A 23,571-nucleotide genomic window follows, 5' to 3' on the forward strand; every position below is an offset into this window, starting at 1 on the left:
CTCGGCCCGATATTCATCAGCTGATCCGTCCACGTTTCGTCCATCATTACGAGATTGCGATCACTTTCGTTGAGATTGTCTTTGTTGTGCTTAGTTGGGACTCCTTGGAATTGGCAATGTCGAAGCTCAAGGTGTACTATGACTTAATATCTCAACCAGCAAGAGCAGTACTTGCCCTACTCAAAGTTAATGGTATACCATATGAAGGTATCCAAATTCAATTGAGAAAAGGTAACGAATCTATCATGCCCATTCCAATCGTCTTCCGTTATTTGCTCATTCAGTATATTCAAACATTATATATTAATGCTTTTTTTCATACCTTCATGCATTTTTCCTTCTATCGTTTTTCGATTTCATGCCTGAGCAAGTTAAGGGCTCATTTTACCCATAATCATATATGATTGTACTGGCGAACGTAAAACATTCATTACGGATACCGTGGACACAGGTGCTTACCCAAATTTCTTTTCCCCTTTTACCGGCGCTATGCTGAAAAGCTTTTATGGCAATTTATCATTTTGTTTTCTTTCGTTTGATCCAGCAAACATTTCTACCGGGTGACGGCCATAAGTGTAGTGAAGGAAAACTTGTCTAGTATCCATTCATTCAGGTCCTAGTCACATTAAGACGTATTAAACTACAGGCCATAGACGTCCTCTCCTTCAACTCTCGCAACTCCATGGCTATCATGAAGTCTTCTCATTATATCATGTGCTATCCCTCATGAAGTTTACTTTCTTATTAGCCTTTACGCAAAGCTTCCCGAGCATTTTCAAGTGATATTTTCTATTTCAGTGGCATGATTTCGTTTTATACCTATGTAGTGCCCTAGGGTGTTTTGGCTTCTTGGGTAATCATGTTTCTAAACTTTGTCGAGCCACCAAAGTGAAGGACCTTTGTTTTATCTATAAACCTCTGCTCAAAGCCCCCCAATCGGTAGCTTAAAATAATAATTAGAATCATAAGACTGCATAACCAAATGAGTACCATTGTAATGATTAAATTAAAAACAATTTCTAATCGAATATTTATTTAGAATCAAATAGATGTACAGTTTTCATAGAGCATTTATGCAAAGTGCTTAATATACAACAAAAGGAACTTAGGTGAAAATATACCACTTTTGAAATAAAAAGAAATGGTTCCCCTGCCACCCACTTCACTCTTTTCCCTATTTACTAGAGCACTGCCCCTCAGGGGGCAGTAGCTCCCGTTTTTGGTACCACAGATGCATGGGATGAGCTCACGAGCATACATAATTTTTATATATTCTTACATAATATATGTTCATAGATGAGCTCAAGGGTTTCATATCCATTGTATGTTCCCCCCTTTCCTCTAAGCTTATACTCACCTCTTTGATTTTTAAATCCTTTCCTTGTGGTCATGGGTGTAAAAATCTAATGTATCGATTTGATGTCTGGAGATGATTAGGAATTTATTCCTTGAAGTATAAAAATTACACCATAGAAGCTCGATTTGTATGAAATCAAAAGAATGCTAAAAGCCTGTTCATGGTTGATCACGGCTTTTTTATTGATACCAGTAGTGGCTTTTGAGTGATTAATATTCATTTCTATTAAAGTTTCCATTTTCAACTGAAGACGAGCGGGTTAATTGTACGTTCTCTATACATATATATTATATCTCAATTTTAGATTCTTTGCAGGTGTAGAGGTGCCATCCCTTCCATGATTACGTTGCAACTCCCCGAAAAATGGCAACCTTTACCTTCTGTACACATTTTTTACATTCCCCTAATTTTAGCCTTCCAATTGTATTTTGAAAATCAGGAAGGCAGTCAGTACATTTTTTACATTTAATCTGGATGTGTATGAATTTCTTCTAAACAATGAGTACACAGGTGATATATTTCTGCATTGCTGTGCCAAAAACTGAGCTTTCGAAATCTTCAATGGACAGATTTGCAAGCGAATGATTGGAGATTTGTTTTGTAAATTTTATGATAGAAATATATTATGTGACTTTCATTGATAGGTGTATGTATATAAATTGGCCTACCATGGCTACTTGGCACCGTGGGCTAACTAAGTAGTAGTCATCCCTTAATATTTAAACATTGAATGTGTTTCAAGGTTCAATTTTGGCATCTCATCCTTGGTTCGCTTCTGTATGTAAGGGATAAGGAATGCATTCCATTCAAGCTGATCCAATATGTTTCTAGCTTTTCATTTAAGTTTCCAATGCAGGGTAAAAATTCCTCAATAATACTATGCATGCGTCCCGAATGATCTGTCAGGGTTAAAACCCATGGTGCCTACAGATAATTGTAATAGGTGGCCTATCGTATCTCTTTTTCAATGGGAGATAAATTCCACAATCATTTGATTACAAATTACAGCATAGATGAAAGAACCTCTCTTTTATCTTTGGTCGTCTAAGTAAAATGATGTAACAGGTTTATCTTGCTTTTCCAATGGAGGATACCTTGACTGTGACTTTTCAATTAAAAGTTTATGATACTTTGGTTGAGGAAAAGAGGTATCATGGGTTACTTTACCCACCTTCCCTCATGCCATGTGCCACAGGTATAAACAGAGTCACCAAAAGCCAGGCTGAGCCCCATGAAAAATCACTGCCCTCCTCTCACTGTTGGTGGATTTTAGAGCTAAATTATTGTTATAATTGCTCCACCTTTTAATGTGGGACTGTTGGACTGGGGATTTCATTAATCACCCCAGCCTGTCCCCCTATCCACATTTTTTTAATTTCTTTTCTCATTTATATCCATGAGTCAGTGACGTAGCCATGGGGAGGGGGAGGGGGGGTTCTTCCTGGTTACAATCCCCCCTCGAGCCTTTGAAAGAGGGACCAAAAACGAGTTAGATGGCCTCAAATAAAAAAATACTTTATTTTTATAAATACTTGTGCATAATTACTGTTTTTGAGTCCTAATAATCATGTGTTAAGCATCAAAAATCCCCAGGCCCCTTTGCCCAGGGATGTTTTCCATGCACCCTGGAAGGACCCGAAATCTTCAGTAAACCCCCATTTCAAAGTCATGGCTACACAAGTGCCATGAGCTCTCATCTATTCTTCCCACTCCCTTGCTTACCCAACAACCCCTCCCCTTAAGCACCTACTTCAAGAACATGCTCTAGAAGCTGCCTTTTCTCCACAACATTATCTGGCACTCCTACATTTGTATTTCCCATCATCCACTTCACCTTTTCCATCCTCCGTCTTACCTACATCTCTGACACCTCCCGCCACTTCTCATCCTCTTTCCTCCGCATCCACCCTGTAGAGATGCCCTAGATTAGACTCTTCACTATCCTTTTCTTCACTTTTTTACTCAATGACCCTTTCTTACATTTTTAAACATGTAGTGGATGCTCGAATTGAAGTACCCAAATTATTACAAGAAGTAAATTGTTTAGTAATCCTAATGGATGATATTTTTGAGGTCCCACAAAATGATCGTGATTACATTCATCTATCACCTTCTTAGTAATTGCTCAAGTTGGACTTTCCTCTCTACCCTTGACCCTCATTCACCACCCACTCGCTGATTGTGACTTCCTTTATCTAAGCCATGTAATACTAAAAGATAAAAGAGGTTAGAAATAGTGAGGAGTGAGGAAATTTACTCCGAATCTCGCATCATATTTCTTTTAAATTTTCGAATATAAGGAAGAATATCCAGTATTTAATGTATTGGAATTTTTGTATTATAATCACCATTAAATTGCATTATTTTATCTCATACTATTTAGGTGAACATTTAAGTGAAGACTATGTTAAATTAAATCCATTTCATCGAATCCCAATGATCATTGATGATGGATTCAAACTAATGGAAAGGTATTTTATGTTACTGATAGCAAAATAAATTGATATTGATTATTTCATATACATTCCTCATAAATGCCTTTTCTCAACTTTATTTCATTCTTCAGTGTGGCAATATTGCGTTATTTGTGCGCAACAAGGAACTTGGATGATTACTGGTATCCCAAGGACCCAAAACTGCAGGCAAGAGTTGATGAATACCTTGAATGGCAGCATATTGATATACGCTCAAACACAATGGGTTATTTAATGAACAAGGTATCTCAAATGCAGTGAAAAATTATTTATATGTCTTTGATTATTTTTTTAAGCATCTCTGATTCCATGTTGACATGGGATAACACTCTACGACTGACCTTGCAGTGTACCCCTGAATCCCAATTAAACCTGTACTGCAACATTTCCTCTCCATCTTGCATTGGGTGCAGGGAAATGTTTATCACAATGGAGTATGTTGAAATATTACATTTCATTGAATACATTATTTCCTTTAAAAAAATGCAAATTAGCTTTGGTGCCAAAACAGTTACCTCTTCTCCAAAAGAGAAGAGTCGTCAGTACTGCTGGTTGGATCATGTAATTATTTGTTCCTGATTGAGTATATAGCTTCGTGTAGTCCTAATTTAGGCTTGCACGGGTGACTGCGGACATTGAGGCCTTCTGGGTTTGACACCATGTTGGTCCATTTTTTCAGTCATCACTAACACAAGAATTACACTCTGCTTCTTCAGGTCACCGAGTTGCTGGTGCATCCTTTTTGCCGCCTTATGTATTGTATCGTCAGATCAGGTTGAACGTGATTGCTTGTTGGTGTATGCATTTTTTTACTTTCCATTTGTAGGTAGTAGTTTCATGTAGTCTATATGTTATCTGCTCTTGGTATCACAAAGGAGGACTACCCCATTAACTCTAATTGCACAAGTGAACTGCAGTTTTTACCGCCAATGCATGTAGGAATTCATATTTGGCTCTATGGGGTGAATCTTTTCATTATTTTAATTTATTATTCTAACAAGGGAAATTAATACTTGGAACTTAATAATAACCATGATTGAGCCTTATAATCATGACCGGTTTAGCTACATTGAGACAAGATCTGGTGAAACATATTACATACATGTAAGAATCCCTCCTTATCCTGCCTCTTCATGTAAATGTATCCAGTACATTAACTGTTAGCACATTTCACACCAAATGAGTCACTCAGTAATAAAATTAGGTGTAATTTAAGAACATATTTATGTGATTTACTTAATGTGTGACCTATTTACCTTAGTTCAGCCTCCGTTAATAGTTAGTGCTTTTTCCTGTAGAAAAATGCAAAATGACCAGGAGGTGTGCCTGACTCTGATCAGAATCATTCTGATTGGTTTTCATTCGGATTAGTCGTAATTTTCACTTGCATAGTAGTGTTTACTTTGTACTTCGTCTCTTAGGGATATTCTATTTATTTTAAGGAAATCTAATGAAATAAAAAACAAGAAAATGCATTCATCTTTCTGTACATTGGCAGAAGCTATTGCCCTAATCAGTAGACCTAATTTGAATAAGTGAAGAATGGTACCTCTGCACTGGACCCAAATGTTTTGACTTTAAATTTTCAAGTGCAAAATAACATAAGATGGGCCAATTTGCATCCCTTAGGTCCAAGGTCCTTCCCTGTATTACTCGTTTCCTTCACAGTGTTTTCATTGACTCACAAGTTAAAAATTATACTAAAATTGGCTCACTTGTTCAGCAATTACAGGGCTAATTATTTTAATATGGAATAACCTATTTTATAGCTTCAGATCATAATCCTATGCTACTTACCACCCCCGAAAGCCTTGTACACCCAAATACATAAGTATATTTCATGGGAAAAATTCTGTTGGCAATGAACGTCTATGGAGGGTCATTTAGAGTCCAAGGAGATGAATTGAATATTTTCTGCCAATTTTATTTTGAATGTTTCAGAAGTTTTAGAGCGATTGAGTGGCAGAGTGACACTATACAATTATTATATTTAAGAATAGATTTTCAGAGAAGCTCAGTTTTTCACTTGTAATATGCAGTAGCATTGAGGAAAAAATCACGTGACAAGTGAAAAAATGCATATTTGACCATTGGTTTTGCTACACATTGCTTTAATTTCTTTTGCATCAATTTTCTTTTGGTTATTTTATGTCTATTGGTGATTGTTCTCTTTGGAAGTAATTTGATGTGGTAAATTTTACTGTTTACTCTGTTCAGATTATGACCTAAGGCAGAATATTTTCATTGATTTAATCACACATACCAACACATTCTTTCAACAGTTCATGCTGCCTGCAGCTACAGGGGTCCCTCCCGATGAGCAGCTAGTAAACAGACTTGAAAGTAATCTGGAGCAAGGTTTTGATAATATTGAGAATTTGTGGTTACAAAATGGCAAGAAGTATTTGACAGGAGAAAAAATGAGCATTGCTGACCTTTTGGGAGTTTTTGAGGCCTGCACAACTAGTGAGTATAATTGAGGGGGCATATTATGGTTTAGGAAACCCATGCATTGTTAATTAAAGTGTCATATCCAATAAAAATCAACCTTGTACATATTAAACACTTGCTACATCCCACAACAGCATAGGTACAAATTAATTTTTTCTTTTGAGCAGTCACAAGTACTGATTATTAGAGCTTGTTTTCATCTTTAAATGAAGAACAGTGAAGAAATAGGCTGTTGTTTTAGAATTTTTCGTAGAAGGGTGGTTTAATCACATCCAAAATGGCTGCAAAAGTAATGAACTCAATAAATACATAGGAAATATTTTTTCCAAAATAAAATTGCCTAAATTTCTCTATTTGTGTGAAATTAAAATTTTGAAAAATCAAGTGATACTTCCAACAAATGCATCTCAGATCCAATACATAGCCCGATCTACTCATAAGAAAACAAAAGTATAGGAATATTATTTGAGTTCTTTCTGGGTAAACCTTCATATTTGTTCCTAACTTTTCTGCATTGCTTACTTCTTGCCTCTTCAGAAGTGGCTGGTTATGACCCGAGGATCAACAGACCTAATCTCACCAGTTGGATGGATCGTATGAGAGACGAGTTGAATCCACATTATGATGAACTGAATGCTACCATTGATAGGCTGACGGAGAAATTCAAGGGTGTCCCACCATTGAGGAAAAACTGAAGTATGAGGATTGCACTATTGATGACCTAGATTTTCAACCAGTCAATGACTAATTGATCAGATTTTGTTTGATATTTGGGTCAAGACTGTATAAAAGACTGATCTATGAGAAACAATCATGTGGTAAAGTTTCAAATGCTCAAACATAGGATTGTGATAGAAAAAGCCGGTGTATTGATAAAATAAGCAAAAAATTATACATACAGAGCACTCAGTGTGAGATTCCAACACCCATACGTCAATTGCAGCATTCTAAGAAAAAATTTGCTGGGAACCTGGTGAAATTAGTACAAATATTAGCATTGCTGCTGACACTGGGTCGATTTTGAATTACATTGGGAACATTAGCGTGAAACTTTGGAATACACAGTATTGTGTTCAATTTTTCTCATGCACTTTGCAACTGTGTTTTGTTAGCTATAACAGCGGCTCGTGGGAGAAGACACCATAGAATGAAAAATAATGTTGATTTAATATGGAATTTGGAAGTAAACTTAAGAAGAGAAAGCAATGCGGCTGAGAAACAACTCAACTCAAATTCAATTCTTAATGCGTGACACTTCGCTGTTCTAGTTCTGTAGGAAAATGATAGATGGCATCCAGTCCATACTAATATTTTCCAAGAATGCAATGAAGGTGTGAAGCTGGTATTTTTCGTTACTCTTATTTTACATTTATTACTTATTTTATGCATAAACCGGCCTTAATTTACAATGTGATTATCTTAGAATACCTCCTTAAGATAAAGCAAATATATACGTACATAGCCATTTTTATAGTGTCAGAATTAATGTATCATACGGTATATTTTTTAAATGTTGCAGAGCTTATTGTTCATCCTAAAACTTCAATTCTTGCATTAAACATGTATCAAATCATTATAGCATGAAAAGTCGACTTTTAAGTATGCATAATGCATGTAGATTGGGTACCTCTGCAATAAAGTTGGTCAAACTATTCCTGAGCCTTATTAGTATGTTTATTGACAGAAAAGTTTTTATTCCTTTAGCACCAATATTTTATCAAGAGATATTATTAACTAGCTCAACTTACTTACACTTGCACTCAAATTCCATAGATAATGCAGCAATCTGTATTAGTGACATAGGAGGAGATATGCAGGAGAGCATACCTATGTGTCTTATTTCCTTCTGCTACAACGCTTGCTCCTATCCCACCCCCACTCCCTCTTTTATCTCAACAATTTCTCCCTATCCCACTCTCATCCCTCTTTTACTACACACCCAGAGATTCTGTCCCCACCTAATACCTACATGAGGAGGAGGCAGCCCCTCTGAAAGGAGCAAAATGTTGAGCAAATGTCAAGACCACAACAGTGGATACCACAGTGGAACAGGTTTACATCCCGGCAAAGGACAATGAGGATAAAGAGGTCGAGGACATACAAGAGGATATTGCAGAACTTATCACACAGGCAGAAGAAGAGAATAAGTTCAACAGATTCAGGCTTCAATTGGTGGAAGTTAGACATATTTAAGTAAATGAAAGGTCGTAGCACTTTTCCACAAGAATTTTTAATGCGTACAACGCGTTTCGGCTCACTGAGCCATCATCTGGTACAAGGTCTTGTACCAGATGATGGCTCAGTGAGCCGAAACGCATTATACGCATTAAAAATTCTTGTGGAAAAGTGCTACGACCTTTCATTTACTTAAAGAAGAAGAGAATCTTATTATTGTAAGAGATTGGAGAGCTGCCATCAGAGTGTATAGATTAGGTAAACGAAAGGGAAGATTACTGGAGTTCAGTACTGAATAAGGCTAGCGGTTGCTAAAACTTAACTTAAAAATCATAACCAATAAGATACACATGGAAAATGCCCAGGCATGAAAAGATTACAAATACTTAGACTACATCTTGGTGAAGCAGAGATTTAGAAACAAGGTGTAAGACTGCAAAATCTACACCAGGGCGAAACAATAATGTAGTGTAGATAAAATGCCACCTAAAACTCAAGTAAGTGAAGAGGACTAATATGAAGAATGTACAGTAGGCAGAAAAATTGAAGGAGGCACATGAGCTAGCATTTCATGGGGAATTCTAGAATAAAATAAAAGATAATGCTACTGAAAATCAGTGGAAAATAGCAGGAAAGATAAATCAAGTGGACTACAAGAGGCTGCAAAATAAATTCTAGGGAGAAGAAAAGCTGTCAAGAAATATACATGGTTCACAGATGAAGGCTAGGAACTCATTGAAGCAAGTACAAGAAAGTTAGAACTGCAGAAAGGCAACTTAGCCCACTGGTGAATACATATGGGGGGGCACAGGGAGCATATGCCCCTTGCGGGGCCGCCCCCATTGCCTTGCACTGCAGAACCACAATTTTAAATTTTTATATCACAAGCAGGCATTTTCTTGTATAAGTATATTGTCAGTTTAGATAAAACTTTCTTAAAATTTTGATGTTACTAATTTTTCATTCCAATTAAAATAAAGGCAACTCAAGATATATTTTGCACCCCTTGAGTTTTTCCTGTATCCGCTTCTGACTTAGCTGCATGAAAATAAGGAATGAAATAAGTCAAAATGTGAGAAATGTTAGAGAAACTTTGTTGAAGAATATCTGCAAATATGAGCATAACGACCTCTCACATGGAAAAGTAGAAGCTGTGTATTGGGAAGTAACGGACAGAGCAAACGATACAATGCAATTAAGAGCAAGAACTTATCATAAATGAATACAAATTGAAGAGCATAACTGGAAGAGTTACACAATGGAAATACTCTTGCCTCAACAATAATTGAAGAAAGTGAAGTCAAAAAGAATACAATGAGAGCTTCAATCTTGGGACCCAAATTAGACGCCTCAATCAAATGCCATAGATGAATAATCTGGCATTGAAGATATTCCTGCAGAGCTTATTAAAAACTGCACGGGATAGAAAAGATACGGCCATGATGACTACTCGACCCTGAAAATGAGAACTTTAGCAACAATTTTGATCCCTGGCAACTTATCACAGTAGCTATACCAAGGGAGTAGGAAAGTGCTTATCAGATTAAGATGTGCCATACATCCTGGCTAATTACCGTCACAATCATGATTATAGTTTTTTGCTATTTTTTTTCCTGTCTCAGACTTAGTTATTCAATTTTTAAATATTATATGTGTAATGAATCCTAACCAATCAAGTCACACCAAACAGAGTATCTAACAAAAGGAGAAATGAATTAAGACAATGTTGACATTAATTAGAATTTTCTAACTTCCATTTCATTCCTCAATCACTGGTAGACTCCCATTGTTTAATCAACTACAAACAGACAATCCGAATTAACAATAACTATACACAACATTTCGTACAATAAAAAGAGAAATTCGTGTTTTTTTTCCCTTTCGGAAATAAATATTGTTGAAATTCCGCTTCCATCCTCCCGCCGTAATGGAGTCTACACACCACAACGAATACCACTTTAACTAGCCTGCTTGCTTTAATGTGTATCAACAATAATTTCTAACTATCAGCAAAGGAGGGAATCCAGCCTAAGCGATAACGTATTCTAGCAAAAACTATACCGAACGCTATCTCACCGAGAGAGCTGCTATCACTCATCTTTTATAGTTCACTCGGCGAAGCACGCCATTTCCGTAAAATAGGTTGGTGACCATAGAACTAAATTGGGATTAGCCTTAAGAAGTGAAAGCCATAAATATGTTCTCTATTGTATTGGTTCACCAGGCTACCTGAGAGAAAATTGCTGCAGGGCAGTTTAGTGGTCGAGGTCCCGTATTTCGGACCTTCCTTGTGGCTGCCAAGGCGACACTCATTCCTAAAGCAGAACTTGGCAATCTTTCTCATCTCCTCTGTCTCTATACATTCCAAGTTGTCGAGACCCCTAAATGAACTTTAACTTCCCGCCACGAAATTTCTCATTGAGGTGAGTACTTCCACCCAGCTGACTTCTTTACCAGCATTCATTCGAAACCAAAATATATATTTTTGCCGTAGTTCCATGTCTCTAGTTCTACATTAATTTGAAATGATATATCCAAGGGAAAGAATAGGAAAACACAAAATATTTTAGGCTCATTCAATACGCTTGCCTTCAGCTGTATCATAATTATGTTTCGACATATCGAGAATACAGGATAGTACATATTTCGCGGGATATTCAGAATTCTGGAAATATCATTTCTCAGAGGTTGACCCAGGGAACCACTACATATATATCACAACTTCGCTGTGTAGTCTGGGGTTTTTGGAAATTTGCCTAAAGTGTTATTATACGAAAGTTTCCCAATGTAGTTATCCACCACACACAAAATATGTAAAATTAAGTATTTCCCAGCCTAGTGAAACGATTAGACACAAACGTTGGGTTTCTACGCCGCGAAATCATTCAGGTGAAATTTTTCTCCACTAAATAACATTACCTTGTGCAGATGCTCCTGAATCCTTGGGCTACCGACCGTGGCAAAATAGGAAATCAAAGATCCAACAAGGTGTTGAATAGAACGGCATTACAAAATATTACTTAATGGGCAATGTGGCAATATCATCTTATCGGCTCTGAAATGCTAAATTTTATAAGAATAAGGTTAAATACGCCATGGAGTGGCTAAAAATAACTCTTCCAGTCGTCGTTGCCCTGTCACATCCGTTATCCAGGGTCAGATGTTCAACAAAATTCTTATTTCATTTGTCTGCGTGTTGACAGGAGAAATTGGAATGAGCGTCCCTGCACGGTGGCCGAGAGAAACAGACAGTAATTGTTGAGTGCAGTAAATTACAGTTATCGTGTCTGAGGAAAAAAGCTGAAGTGTGGCATAAAATTTATTTTGATGGGTAGCGTTCTTCTAAGCTTCGTCCTTGTTCCGGAAAAAAGTGAGTTGCAAATGGTATCTTGTCGATTGACGTACCCTGCTCGCGGTAACGTCTCAATCGCGACTCGCGACTGTGTAGGCTGCAATGGTCAAACATTGAAGATTATTTGGTCGAAGATGGAACAGAAAGGTATAAGCGTAGGTTTTTCTTCCCGTGGATAGTTTCAGTCTTGTGAACCTTCGCACTTAGGTTGTTGTATCAGCTGCTACTCTTGAGGTGTTATTTTGTTTGTGTGCATTTGCTGTTTTGTTTTCTTCATTGTACTTAGTTGGCGAATACTTCGTGGCTAACCATATATTGCTTCTTTATTTATTGATAAAGTTATCCTAATTTCTCTTGATCCTCATGCGCACGGATATTTGAAATTATGTGCGTTAATCCTTACGAAAGTGAAAGGTGCTCCTTGTATTACCTCATAACCCTCTCAAGCTGAGCTGATATATAGAGCAGATTTTGGTAGTACATGCTGTTCAAATTACGATGATAGGTATTTCTGTAATACTGAAAAGAGGCAAATTGCCTGTGGTTTCAAAAGACAACTTCAGCAGACTCCGTGTTCTTTAATTTACGGCCTCCCATTTAATGATCGAGATCTTAATTAATTAATACCCATTAACTAATGAGTTGTAACAAGCGAAAAGTCAATCCTAACGCTACCTTTAAGAGTACAGGAAATAATATAAATATGCTGCGTAATAAAAATTAGCCTTAATTGCTCGCGCCTAGAATCTCAGGAAAATATTTTTGTATGACCCATTTTCAAGTTATTATCAAGCTTCTATTGCAGGCATGTGTGTGCGTATCGTTGGAATCCAGGGTTATCCTGCTGGATACTATTACTGGTAAACTTGTGAACGATGCTCATTCTAGCTAAGCTTTTTTATTATTTATTCTCATTTGACACCATTGAACGGATGGTAGTCGACTATTGCTCCTCAGTAACAATACTTTCACGATTCACTATACGGTCACGAATTACGAGCCGTAAAAATGATTCACCCATGTTGATAATGACTTTCAAAGTTTTCTTTACTTGATACATAAAATGAAATAGATCGTTTATGTGAATGACTGTAAGAACAGAATAGGATTGGTTTCAATTTTTTTAAATCCGAATGAGAAGCTGTCTGAGTTTTAGTTAAACACTGAAGTTTTGATGAGATTATCTGGCATATGCACATCAATGCGTAGAATTCCGTACTCCGCTAGACATTATAATTGGATGTGTCTCGATGGTGTTTAAGTTCACTGTCATGAAACTAGTTATGTATAAATATTGTCCTAGAGTGATTGCAAACTCTTATAGCAATTTATTTCATCGGCAAAAGTCAAATAAATGTTCATTTTAATCTCTTAGTGCATTAGTTTTTGATGCAATGATGTGCAAATGTGTATACGTATGTCCATTTTGGGTTATGTTCTCTTCGATGTATAGATTTGTCATGCCTTAACCCTTACAGATCTGAAGTGAATTTGAAAGTGGAAAGCAAGGTGCAATTTAAAGGTGAATTCGTATATTTTACCAGAATTTTATCAATTATTAGTTTTCACAAACAGCCAATATATTGATTATAGGGTAACCAGAAATTGCCATTGAGATTCACAAGTTGGCTGAAAATGTTTGTCCAGTATTTTGCATGCTGGGTCTGAGAGGGTTAATACATGGTTACATGGTGCTAGAACACTTGCTTGTTAATGTGGGCTGGTATGGAAGCATACACAAAAAATAGAACCTGTTCTCATATGGTCCATACATTCATACAGTCTTTGTTCTATTAAAACATGTCACTCAAAGTTGTATGAACTGGACAAGCTTGTGTCACCAGGCCTTGAAATTTTCTAAAATTGTTATTCATGTCAAATTAAAGAATTCCTATATTCATATCTTTTCATGGGTATCCAGGGGTGTGCTTCTTTTGGCTGTAAGCGTCCAAATGGGTATTCAATGACAAATAGCTGGAATGCTTGGAGACAGCTAATCACTAGGTAGTTGTTCTCGAGTAATATTGTCTTGAATTGACAAGGTTAGGTTGTAGTATTCTTTTCCTCAAACTTCATGCTATTTAGAAGCACACACTTCTTATCTGAAGTTTAATGAATGTTAGTTAAATTTGGGAAAGCAATTTGCAAAGATGTCTATTGACTCCTGTTTTGATTTCAGCCTGTTTGTAGCTTTATATATACAGTGGTTGCTAATGAGAAGCCATTTTGAATAGTCTTTCTAAGGGTCTGAAATAAAAGGTCTTTACCTATTCTGTCTCTCATGGCTGAAGAAAAAATCTTGTCTCCATGGAAAATTTTCCCATGAAGAGTGGAAGACTTGCAATCTAGCTACTGGAGCTCAAGGTTGAACTTGCTTGCACCACTTTGAGACAGGGGATAAGACTACCACAGGGTATGAACGGCAACCAATCCAATTTAATTCCAGAGCCAAAATTACTAATGTATTAAAGGGATGGGTGTGGCTGGGTCTTCACCCTACTGCAATGAAAACTTAATATGTATCCTACTTCAGTTTGTTCTGAAATTTTCATAATAATTTGGCAACCTTTTTAAATTTGAATTCCATTAAGTACATATGGATTTTTTCTACTTACTGTTATATGGTTGATTATATTAGGAATTGCCTTTTTTATAATGCTTTGATTGTACTCTGTAGTGTTATATTTTTTTTGTTGGTATTTGAATTGTAGGCTCTCATGTCAACCTGGTCAGCAAGCTCCGGGCGTCGCTCTGTGTACGCTCCAGCTGGAAACGTGATTCATCACTTCCCTGTTGGTAACGATTTTGTGTGGAACGACGCTCCTTTCCCTTACAATCAGGTACATTCAATGCATCAAGGCTGCTGGTTCCTCTATGCAGTGAGAGTTCTATTGCAAATATTTTTTATCTTCATTCTATAGCTTAGCATCATTTGTAATTTACTTGCATCATTTATAAATTTTCGTTTGGAAAATGTTATTTCTTTCATTATTATTTTATTTTCTAGTCTTTTATTGCTTTACTCCTCTAAGCTTCAACTTCTCTGTAGTAATTGCAGTTTCCTCGACTCTTTTTGCCTTCTGTTCAGATTTTCTATGATAGAAACTTTTTTTTGTAAATAATGTATATAAGGAGCGCATCCTCTTATGGATTTTTTTTGCTTGCCAACTCTTATTATTTTTACTTCACATGTGTTACCTCCGTGGGCACCATTAAAATGTTTACATTGTTGCCAGATCACTCCTGAAAAGACTTCGTCACTTCCGAGCCTGATTGGCGATCACCTTGGGAAGGCTGATTTTTAGTTGGTATGTGCGCAATGCTTATAGCCAATTTCTTCACCAATTTTTATCACTGGAAGTAATATTGGAAAAGGTGTAACTAACTATGTTAGTTAAATTTTTTTCTGTTTTTTAATGTTTAGTTCTGTTAGCCTCTGTCCTTACTACTCACTGTTATCATCTGTGTTAACTTGTTATTGTTCTTTGCCTAAATTTATTATCCCGTCATATATTTAGAGTATGCTTGATGCTTTTACGTGATTGTTATTCTTCAACACTAACATGATTTTCCACCTTCCTTAAGGATTACGGTTTTCTTATTGAGGAAACATTTTAATTGTAATGGACATTATGGCTGTATTATAAATGTGTTTTTCTACCTTTCTGCAGAAAGGTTACCTAAATTTTTGCCATGGCTAGTGTGTTAATGCCTGAGAGATGTTCTGACCAAGATGTATCCTCGTGCATTCTTGTAACTTTAGCTACATCTGTTTGGAAAGTGATAATGTACATATTTTCAGACCAGCACACCTCTGAGTAACTATCATTTCATTTTTTAAGAATGCAAGTATGTAACACCACAATAGAATAGTAGTGCCAAACATAGTTTTAAGTAAGCTTTTATTAGATTTAGGGCTGCATTCTGAGTTGACCCTGTTGGGATAGCCGATCCTTGTAACATCATCAGCCACTTCATAAACCAAGCCTTACATGTGCCATAACATGCCCTGAATGTTGCTGTTTTAGGAACTAAACAGTCCCTACTTGATGTAGGGTACCTGAATCAGCCCTATACCCTACAAAAACATGGTGGCTAAGTTTCGTGTGATGATGAATTATATTTAAAAAATCAACATAATAATGCGAAATTAGTGAGATGAGCTGACACAAACCATTTAAAAATGTTTAGTAACGTAGCAGAAAGATAATATTACTGCTACAGTATAGCCATCAAGTGAAGTAAATAATGAAATTGCCTGATGTGAATACAGAGGTGTGACCAGTGACACCTGCACTTTGTTTATGCCAATATATATTAATATTTTTCACATTTGGCATTTGATATGCTTTGGAAAAACCAATACCTTGTGTGCATATAACCAGAGAAAAAGCATTTTTATGCTGCTTTTTGCCAAATAATAAATTTATTTATGGAAAGAAAAAGCTGATGACAAATCTTGATGATGCAACCTAAGTTCCCACGTCAATGATCATATTTGCCACATACTTATCACTATGTTGAATACAGCTTTTGGAGTAATTAGAAGACTATCAAATATATTATAAATGTACTGATACGATTTGGCAGACGACACCGATCGTTATTCCTATATTTACCTTGAGCATTTGTCCTAACAGCACCCTAAAATTATAGGACATCTTTGTCAGTTTCGTAGTTTGGGTCCCAGTACACACCCCGAGTGGAAAATTGACGCTTTGCCATCACCTATGTCATCCCAGAGAACTTGGCAACAGAATCACCCTATCACTTACATATTTAGGTCCGAGTCGGAATGCAGGCCTTAGATGCTTAATATGCACACTTCATGTGACGTAGCTGAAGTTTAATGTGTTAATAAGTAAATTAAATTAAATCTTATGTTATTTAAATGTAACATGTCATACTTTACATTTTTACAATCACTCCATAACAATTTAGGGAAATGTTCACATTTATTTTTCATCATCTATTACATGCTGGTGATGTGAATTCATCCTAAGCTGGAAATAGGAAAGATATTTCATCATTTTCTATGTTAATGGTCCTGTGATGGCTTCTAGTGATGAGACTGTATTTAAGAAATGAGAACTCAGCTCTTCATTTTTTTTGTAATGGGTTATTGTACAACAGTCTTTACGCTGAAGAAATTTACTACGAGATTTTAAAAATCTTTCTTTTCTGCATTGCATCAAAAGTCGGAGATTCTTTGGCCTTTTACTCAGCCTTTTTTTCAATCAATACATCATGGAAAATCTTAGAAACATTTTCAGCGCGTTCAGATTACAAGTTACTTCTTTGTGTATGTTAATGTTGTCATTGTTTTAATCAGGAAATGTAGATTCTAGGTAATATTGGCCCCTACCTTGGAGTTTAAAAATTGAATGGCTCATGTTTTATGTGATAGGTACCCTAAATATGAGCAAAAAACATAGCATTATAGCATATGAGAGATGTTAGCTATGTACCTGATGGAAAGAGACCAAATATATACACCATTAGTAGAGGTCCGTGAAAGTGGTTTTATTTTTAGCTAAAATTCGTTTTTAAACCATGTGATTTTAGTGTTACAGATCATCTTGGCGGTGTTACTATAATGCTACAATTTTCCCACATTTATAGGTGTTTTATTATTTTATGGTACACATTTCATGAATACTTATACTTTTATTAAGCATTTTACATAACATTTAACACAATTTTGATTGTTAAAAATTTCTGATAAAACTAAATGAAAGAAATGGTTCAACTTATATTAGTTCAAGGTATGTCAATGGTTCAAGTATGTAGTCTTGGTGAATACGATCGGCAATTAGCAAATTCATACTACCTCTACATAATATGTGTATACTTAAATAAAGCCTTTAAAAATGCTTCTGTAGTAGCAACAACAAGCTCCTCCTTCGCTTTCTTTGACTGAGTGACTCTGTGTTCAAATGATAGCTGTCTTTTTGCGGGTCCCCTTTCTTTCGCACGTTTATGTATATCGCTACTGATGTGCTTTATAAACGTGTCACATTTTTCAAATTAAAATCTTTTATTGCAAACTTTGCACAGTAATACTGCGTCTTTCACATAAAATCCTTCTAAGCTGAATTCACTTGCCCTGGTATGAACAATATCACTAGCTTTTGGCATTTTAAAATTCCTATCCTTTGTTCGATATTTAAAGCTGGAGCGACGATAAAGAAAAGTCCAACCACAAAACACAACCTATCCCGATGGTGTTTTCAAACTGAGTGCTGGGTAGCTACGGTACAGTCATAGTACTGTATAACTTACAAATTGGCCGAAATGTTTCATGTCGTGGGTTCCCTTTCGATACCCCTCACCCAGGTGTTGAGGGAAGGTAGGACAGCAGCTAGATACAACAAAATCGCTTAGTTTTGATTACAGCTATTGCCAACTGGTCAGGAAAGTCAGTGAAAGAAGCACACATAGCAAAACATAATCAGATTCAAAAAAACTTGAAAAATTATTTCCCAGTTATCGATCCTGAAACATCTAGAATGAGACGCTTTCTCACCTGAAGAATTATATATTAGATTTGGCCAGTGTCGAAATGATTTTTTTTTGTATTGTAGCTCAGTGGAGAGCCGACAATCCGTCCCCTAATAAAAAGAACCTCCTCTCCTCCTATCCTTTCTGTTCCTTCCTTCCCTTCCCCCACTGCTAGCGCTTCGTGCTTTCAAATAACCATACGTGTCTAAGGATGTCTTTAAACGAATCAAATCGCGCAGTTGACGACACGGCGCCGTTGACGGCCGCCGAGGTCACTACGGCGCCCATTTCAATCCGGCCCGGCGGTGCGCCGTCTATGGCGTGAAATACAGGCAGTGCTACATTGAGGCCGCTTTCTGACGTAACTACTTTTCGTCGGCAACCGTTCACGTCACGACGCCGCGAAATTCAGGCCGCTTTCAGACAAGACGACTTTCTGCCACGCTGTGGGGCGTGCCGTGAACGGCGGCCCGGTGCCAGCCAGCAGCCGTGTTTAAGTCAACGAAATGTTACATTAGACCCACACTCAAGGTTTTCCTGCAACAAGTTATCCAATAACGATGTCTAATGCGTCGCGGTGAGTCACCAGAATTACTGCTCGGCATTGACGCGTACCTGGTGCGTGAGCTTGTATTTCCGCTCTTCTGCGGCCGCGTTACATTTCTTTCCGCACAATTTTAATTCATAATTTCTAATTCTACAGGTGATAAAGCGCCTCATTCTCAATATTACAGGATTGACACATGGGAATCGAAGAGAGAGGCTGTGATAAATTTAACGGCAGATTCTGGCGGAGAAATCACTACAGTGCGCGATATTACTCGGATGCATTATGCGCGAGACTAAACGAGCCAATTGACCTTGGAATCGTAATGAGATAGAGCAAATGAACGTCGGTAGCCTTAAACAGTGAAGGCTTAGGTTTATGACTCATTAGATGTGAGTTTTTCGCTAATCCACCTTAAATCGCAATAAACGCGAAATTTCGTTTTTATTTACCGATTTCGCGATATCGCGTCTCGCTAAATTCACGGACCTCGAACCATAAGCCCTAATTGAGTGATCTAAAACAGAGCAAAAAACTGTAGAGGCCATAAACACTCACACATGATGCCCGAGTGGCACTTGGGCTGTACAGTTTACATGTAGGTATGAAGCTGGTGAGCTACTCATGATGAGGTGCATTGCTACCCCTGGCTTATGTTTTTGATTCTTCTTGAGCAACTAATTTTCTGGATAATTTTTAATTTTATTATAATGATCATATCTCTTTGTATTAGCAGATCCATTTAATATGGTTTTGATGGATGATAATACTTGAGTTGTATTTACTATATTCTTACTGGCCGAAACAATACCCAAAAAGCTCAGTCAGCAGGGCCTAGGTGCATGTAAAACCCATGTTGAGGAAAGTATGTATTGAGAAATTTGAAGATCCTGTTGGAGATTCCTCCTAGCAGAAATGATTAACCATAGTTGTCAGTACATCGTGTGTTTTCCCTCTCTGCCTTTCATTTTTGGAGACAAACAAAACTTGAATGGGCGAAACTATGAGGTAAAATGCATGGTTTGATAAATGTGGCTTATGACTCCATAGTTTTCATGATTATTCTCTGGAAATATGAAATGAGCTCATAGAAATGCTATACGTACGTACTCCCTTCTCATGTTTGACAGGTTTTCAATTACATCGTGGAAGGAATTTTCCATTTAGTATCAGTTGATGCTGTGATTGGTATGTACAAATGAAAAATACCTTAAATTTGTTAAGTTCAATTATCACTTACTTAATTTTAAGACTCATAAAAATTTCCTGTGCAGAAGTATGTGCACCATTTTTGTATATTAAATCTAAAAAGTTTGTGGGTACTGCTAGATGAAGTTGAAAATTAAAAAGAGTGAATGGATTCATATATTTTAATACTAATTATTACTTTTCCTTTTTATTTCTTTTTCTTGATGCCTATTTGATCCCTGTAATTTTGAAGTACACATTCACCTGAATCTATAGATTATAATTTGATGACATAATGTCAGCATTATTTGTCTATTCAGAAATAATTCCTCATTTCTCAGTCCCTTCTGTCCTGTTTGGCTGTGACTTTTTGTTGCTTACATCATGAATGTAATTTGCAAAGATTTCAAGTAAACACATTCAGTAAAATATCTAGTCCACCATGAAATGCAGTGGCAGAACTATGAACACTAATGAGCGAGAAGTAATTTTGTAAATTTTACTTAATTTAGTAAACATAGAGTTAGCAAGAACATATTTTACAAAGTACTTATTTATCAAACCGTAGTCTATGTACACTATTTTTATTTAAAAATTTTTCTCTAATGTTTTCAGTGGACTTTGGTTCTAAATTGTAGTTTATGAAATGGGAACGAATGAATATTTATATTTTTAGTTATATTCTTGGTCAGTATGGTGAGGATAATTATGAACTTTATTTTACAATGTTTCATATCAAGGTTTTGAAACCAATTCTGGGACTGAAATGATTTTCCAGCAGTTATTTATTTAACAGTGACAGGAATTTAAATTATTTATTTACTCTCTCTAGTCATGTGCCAGCATTTTTTTATGATCCTTGTTAAATCAGTTTTTAATGGATTGTATAGATACGATACCCTCCAATTTATGGGAGAAATTATTTTACTTATGGCATATTTGTTAATGTATAAGGGATGCCAAAGTGATATGCTGCTGAAAACATTCAACTGTTGAGGTGAAGAATGGTGATTCCACGAAGAGTTAAGTAATGGACTGAGGCATCACAGTATGCTCATCCATGCAGCCCAGAGCATTATCCTCTGCTGGACTTGCCAAGAGGGTTTTGGGCCGAGAGAATAGTGCATCAGAACTTCACCAATTTCTCTGTTCTGACCTTCCTTTCCTAACTGCAGCCATAGGTGGATTTTGGAGGGGCACGGGGAATACGCCCAGACCAGATGCTTAAAAAGTAGACAAGATTTTTAGTACAGTTATCATTACATTCATTTTGTTTTGTGCATTACGGAGCCTCAGTCTTTTAATATTAATAACTTTGATATTGAAATAAAGAGAATATTCCACACAGTAATTTTCATACATGGTTTTTAATCTCAAATATGAGAAGATAGTTTGTCTGTCAAATCCCAGGGCCCCCCCACCTGAAAAAATTCCTGGATCCGCCCTTGAGTGCAGCACTTGGTAATTTTTGCACTCAACTCTGGACCACTCTGGTGGTTTGCAAGTCATAAGGGCTCGGCCTAGTGGTGCAGGAGTGGTGCTTTTTTTATCATCTCTGGTTCAATTCCCTATTCATGGATAGTGCAAGAGTAGCATATGATAGAGTAATAGAATTCAATTTTCTGAGGTACTTATTTTTTCTAATCATTTCTATTGTAGAAACTTTGATTTGGTTTAATCACTGCAGGCTTTCCTAGTTAGTAATATTTGTTTAGATCTCTTGAATATTACAGTAGGGGAGGTTCTCCATTGATTTTGATGTTTCAGTGGATGGGTTAGTCAAAACATTGGAATTATTGGTGAATCTGGCCCTTATAGATCCTGAGAAGCCCTTCTCTCACTCTCTTTTGGACCATATTTTCTTGCTGGAGTCTTAAGTAGCATTATAATGTTGGTTTTTGTATTATTCTTATTGAAATAACGTTTTAGTGGTGCTCATGCGAGGAGGGTTGCAAATGCTGTATTGTATAACTTTTATAGAATAGATAACTGGAAACTTATTTTATAAATTATATTTTCTCTCATAGTATCTTCGTAATAAAGAAATGTATCAGGGAAACAATTGCACAACATGGTTGGGGGTCATCCATCACGTTTTAAAAAGTCAGCTTAAGGTTCTATGTTTTTGCCCATTTGACTTTTTCAAAATTTTAAACTTGACTTTTTACCTTTATGTGTAGTCATTGCACAAGATGAAATGAAAATATATTTCTTGGCTATTGACCTAATACTTGTGTTGGAGGAAGGCTAGGGGTCATTTACCATCTCTGCTATTGTTGGCATTGGTATGTATTTTTGACCTTATCAATCTCTGCTGTTATTTTGTTGTTTTTTAATTCATATGCATCCAATTGATACCAGTCTATCTTTTTATCCTTCCTTTCTATAATTTCCTTTTGGTCACACTTCTTATCATTGACATTTTAACTTAAAAGACAAGTACAATTTTTGTATGCAGATACTTTCCTCCAGAGAATTCAGCAAAATACTTTCAAGGGTCTTAGTATATTTGACTGTGATCATTTGATAGCTGTTGCTGTTGTCAATCACTTGCATGCCACACCCACAATAGCTCAAAATGAGGTGTAGTGTCTAGGCAGATGTGTATAGTCCCACACCTGGAAAATCCTTGTCGAGTAAAACACAGTCTCAGATGGACAAAGCTCACAGACAGGGGTTGAATATATATACCTTAACTGGCTAGGTCAGCAATGGCCACAGATCCTGGACCAGAGCCTAATTTAGCAACATAGAATGGAATAGAATTTATTCTCCAAAGACCGTACAAACATGTGTAGGTGTAGGATTCTTCATTTACAAATACAGAAAATATTAACCCAATACAAAAAATGAAATATATACACATAAATACATTTTAATACAAGTATTTAAGTAAACTGTCCAGCAATTTGTAATTGCAAACAAATACATATCAGGTCAAGATATAATTAATGCAAGTTATGTGTGCTGCATAAATTCGTGGACTGAGTAGAAGATATTTATTTTTAAATATTGATTAAGTGCATACTTGATTGAACTTTTCGATTCACAGTTTTTTATTTCAGTGGGTAACTTGTTAAATAGTATAAGGCCCATATTTTTCGGTCCTAGTGCAGTATGTATAGTCCTGACATAGGTTTGGTGTAGGTTTGTAGCACTTCTGGTGTTATAACTGTGATAGAAGTCATTTCGGCTATAACTGGAGAGATTCAGTTTAGCACAGGTGATTGCAGCATATATATAGACACAAGGAAGAGGCAGGATGCAAAGTTTTTTAAAAAGAGGGCGACATGGTACATTGAAGGGTGCATTACACATAAGTCGAACAACTCTTTTTTGTATTTTAAATACAGTGCAACCTCGATATAACGACACCCCACGGTGCACTTATAAACACTCGCTATAGCGAATTGTCGCTTTACCGGAGGTGGAGCAAATAATAGCCACTATACCTGTTGCGAACAGATATACAGGAAAAAGAGTGGTGCGGCGACAGATAAACATCTATCCGATAAACGTAAGCATA

At 36.5% G+C, this 23,571-nt stretch overlaps 2 protein-coding genes and 1 long non-coding RNA gene across 10 annotated transcripts in view; 2 read left to right on the forward strand and 1 right to left on the reverse strand.

The window, feature by feature from the left end:
• On the forward strand, positions 1-7,935 carry LOC124159285 (glutathione S-transferase theta-1-like). Its single transcript, XM_046534998.1, has 5 exons — positions 1-231; positions 3,741-3,828; positions 3,924-4,074; positions 6,114-6,297; positions 6,820-7,935. Exons 1-5 carry the CDS (start codon positions 117-119, stop codon positions 6,975-6,977), a joined length of 696 nt encoding a protein of 231 aa, XP_046390954.1. The 5' UTR covers positions 1-116; the 3' UTR covers positions 6,978-7,935.
• LOC124159286 lies at positions 3,357-11,570 on the reverse strand. The gene is made up of 2 exons (XR_006864936.1): positions 11,377-11,570; positions 3,357-3,567 (listed from the first exon to the last, which is right to left on the reverse strand). It is a non-coding gene; the product is annotated as an uncharacterized LOC124159286 (long non-coding RNA).
• The window catches only part of LOC124159283 (calcium release-activated calcium channel protein 1), a 22,977-nt gene continuing 9,833 nt past the window's right edge, over positions 10,428-23,571 (forward strand). For 2 of the 8 annotated variants that reach the window (XM_046534995.1, XM_046534996.1), the window contains exons 1-2: positions 14,561-14,649; positions 15,046-15,117. Coding sequence is in view for 6 of the 8 variants with exons in the window: in XM_046534991.1 (XP_046390947.1) it covers positions 14,527-14,649 (123 nt within the window). In the remaining 2 variants the exon portion in view is untranslated. Of the gene's footprint in view, positions 10,600-10,678; positions 10,881-11,723; positions 11,828-11,870; positions 11,957-14,100; positions 14,223-14,520; positions 14,650-15,045; positions 15,118-23,571 lie in introns of those variants that run through there. The other 6 variants (XM_046534991.1, XM_046534990.1, XM_046534993.1 and 3 more) reach the window with 6 other exon arrangements.

Source organism: Ischnura elegans, chromosome 5, assembly GCF_921293095.1.
Source record: "Ischnura elegans chromosome 5, ioIscEleg1.1, whole genome shotgun sequence".
Classification (NCBI taxonomy): domain Eukaryota; kingdom Metazoa; phylum Arthropoda; class Insecta; order Odonata; family Coenagrionidae; genus Ischnura; species Ischnura elegans.

Excerpts from the sequence above, each read along its gene's own strand:
- LOC124159285 (XM_046534998.1), top strand. The coding sequence starts at position 117 with ATGTCGAAGCTCAAGGTGTACTATGACTTAATATCTCAACCAGCAAGA. Across the intron at positions 232-3,740 it reads CCAAATTCAATTGAGAAAAG|GTGAACATTTAAGTGAAGAC; the intron begins GTAACGAATCTA and ends CATACTATTTAG. Across the intron at positions 3,829-3,923 it reads GGATTCAAACTAATGGAAAG|TGTGGCAATATTGCGTTATT; the intron begins GTATTTTATGTT and ends TTCATTCTTCAG.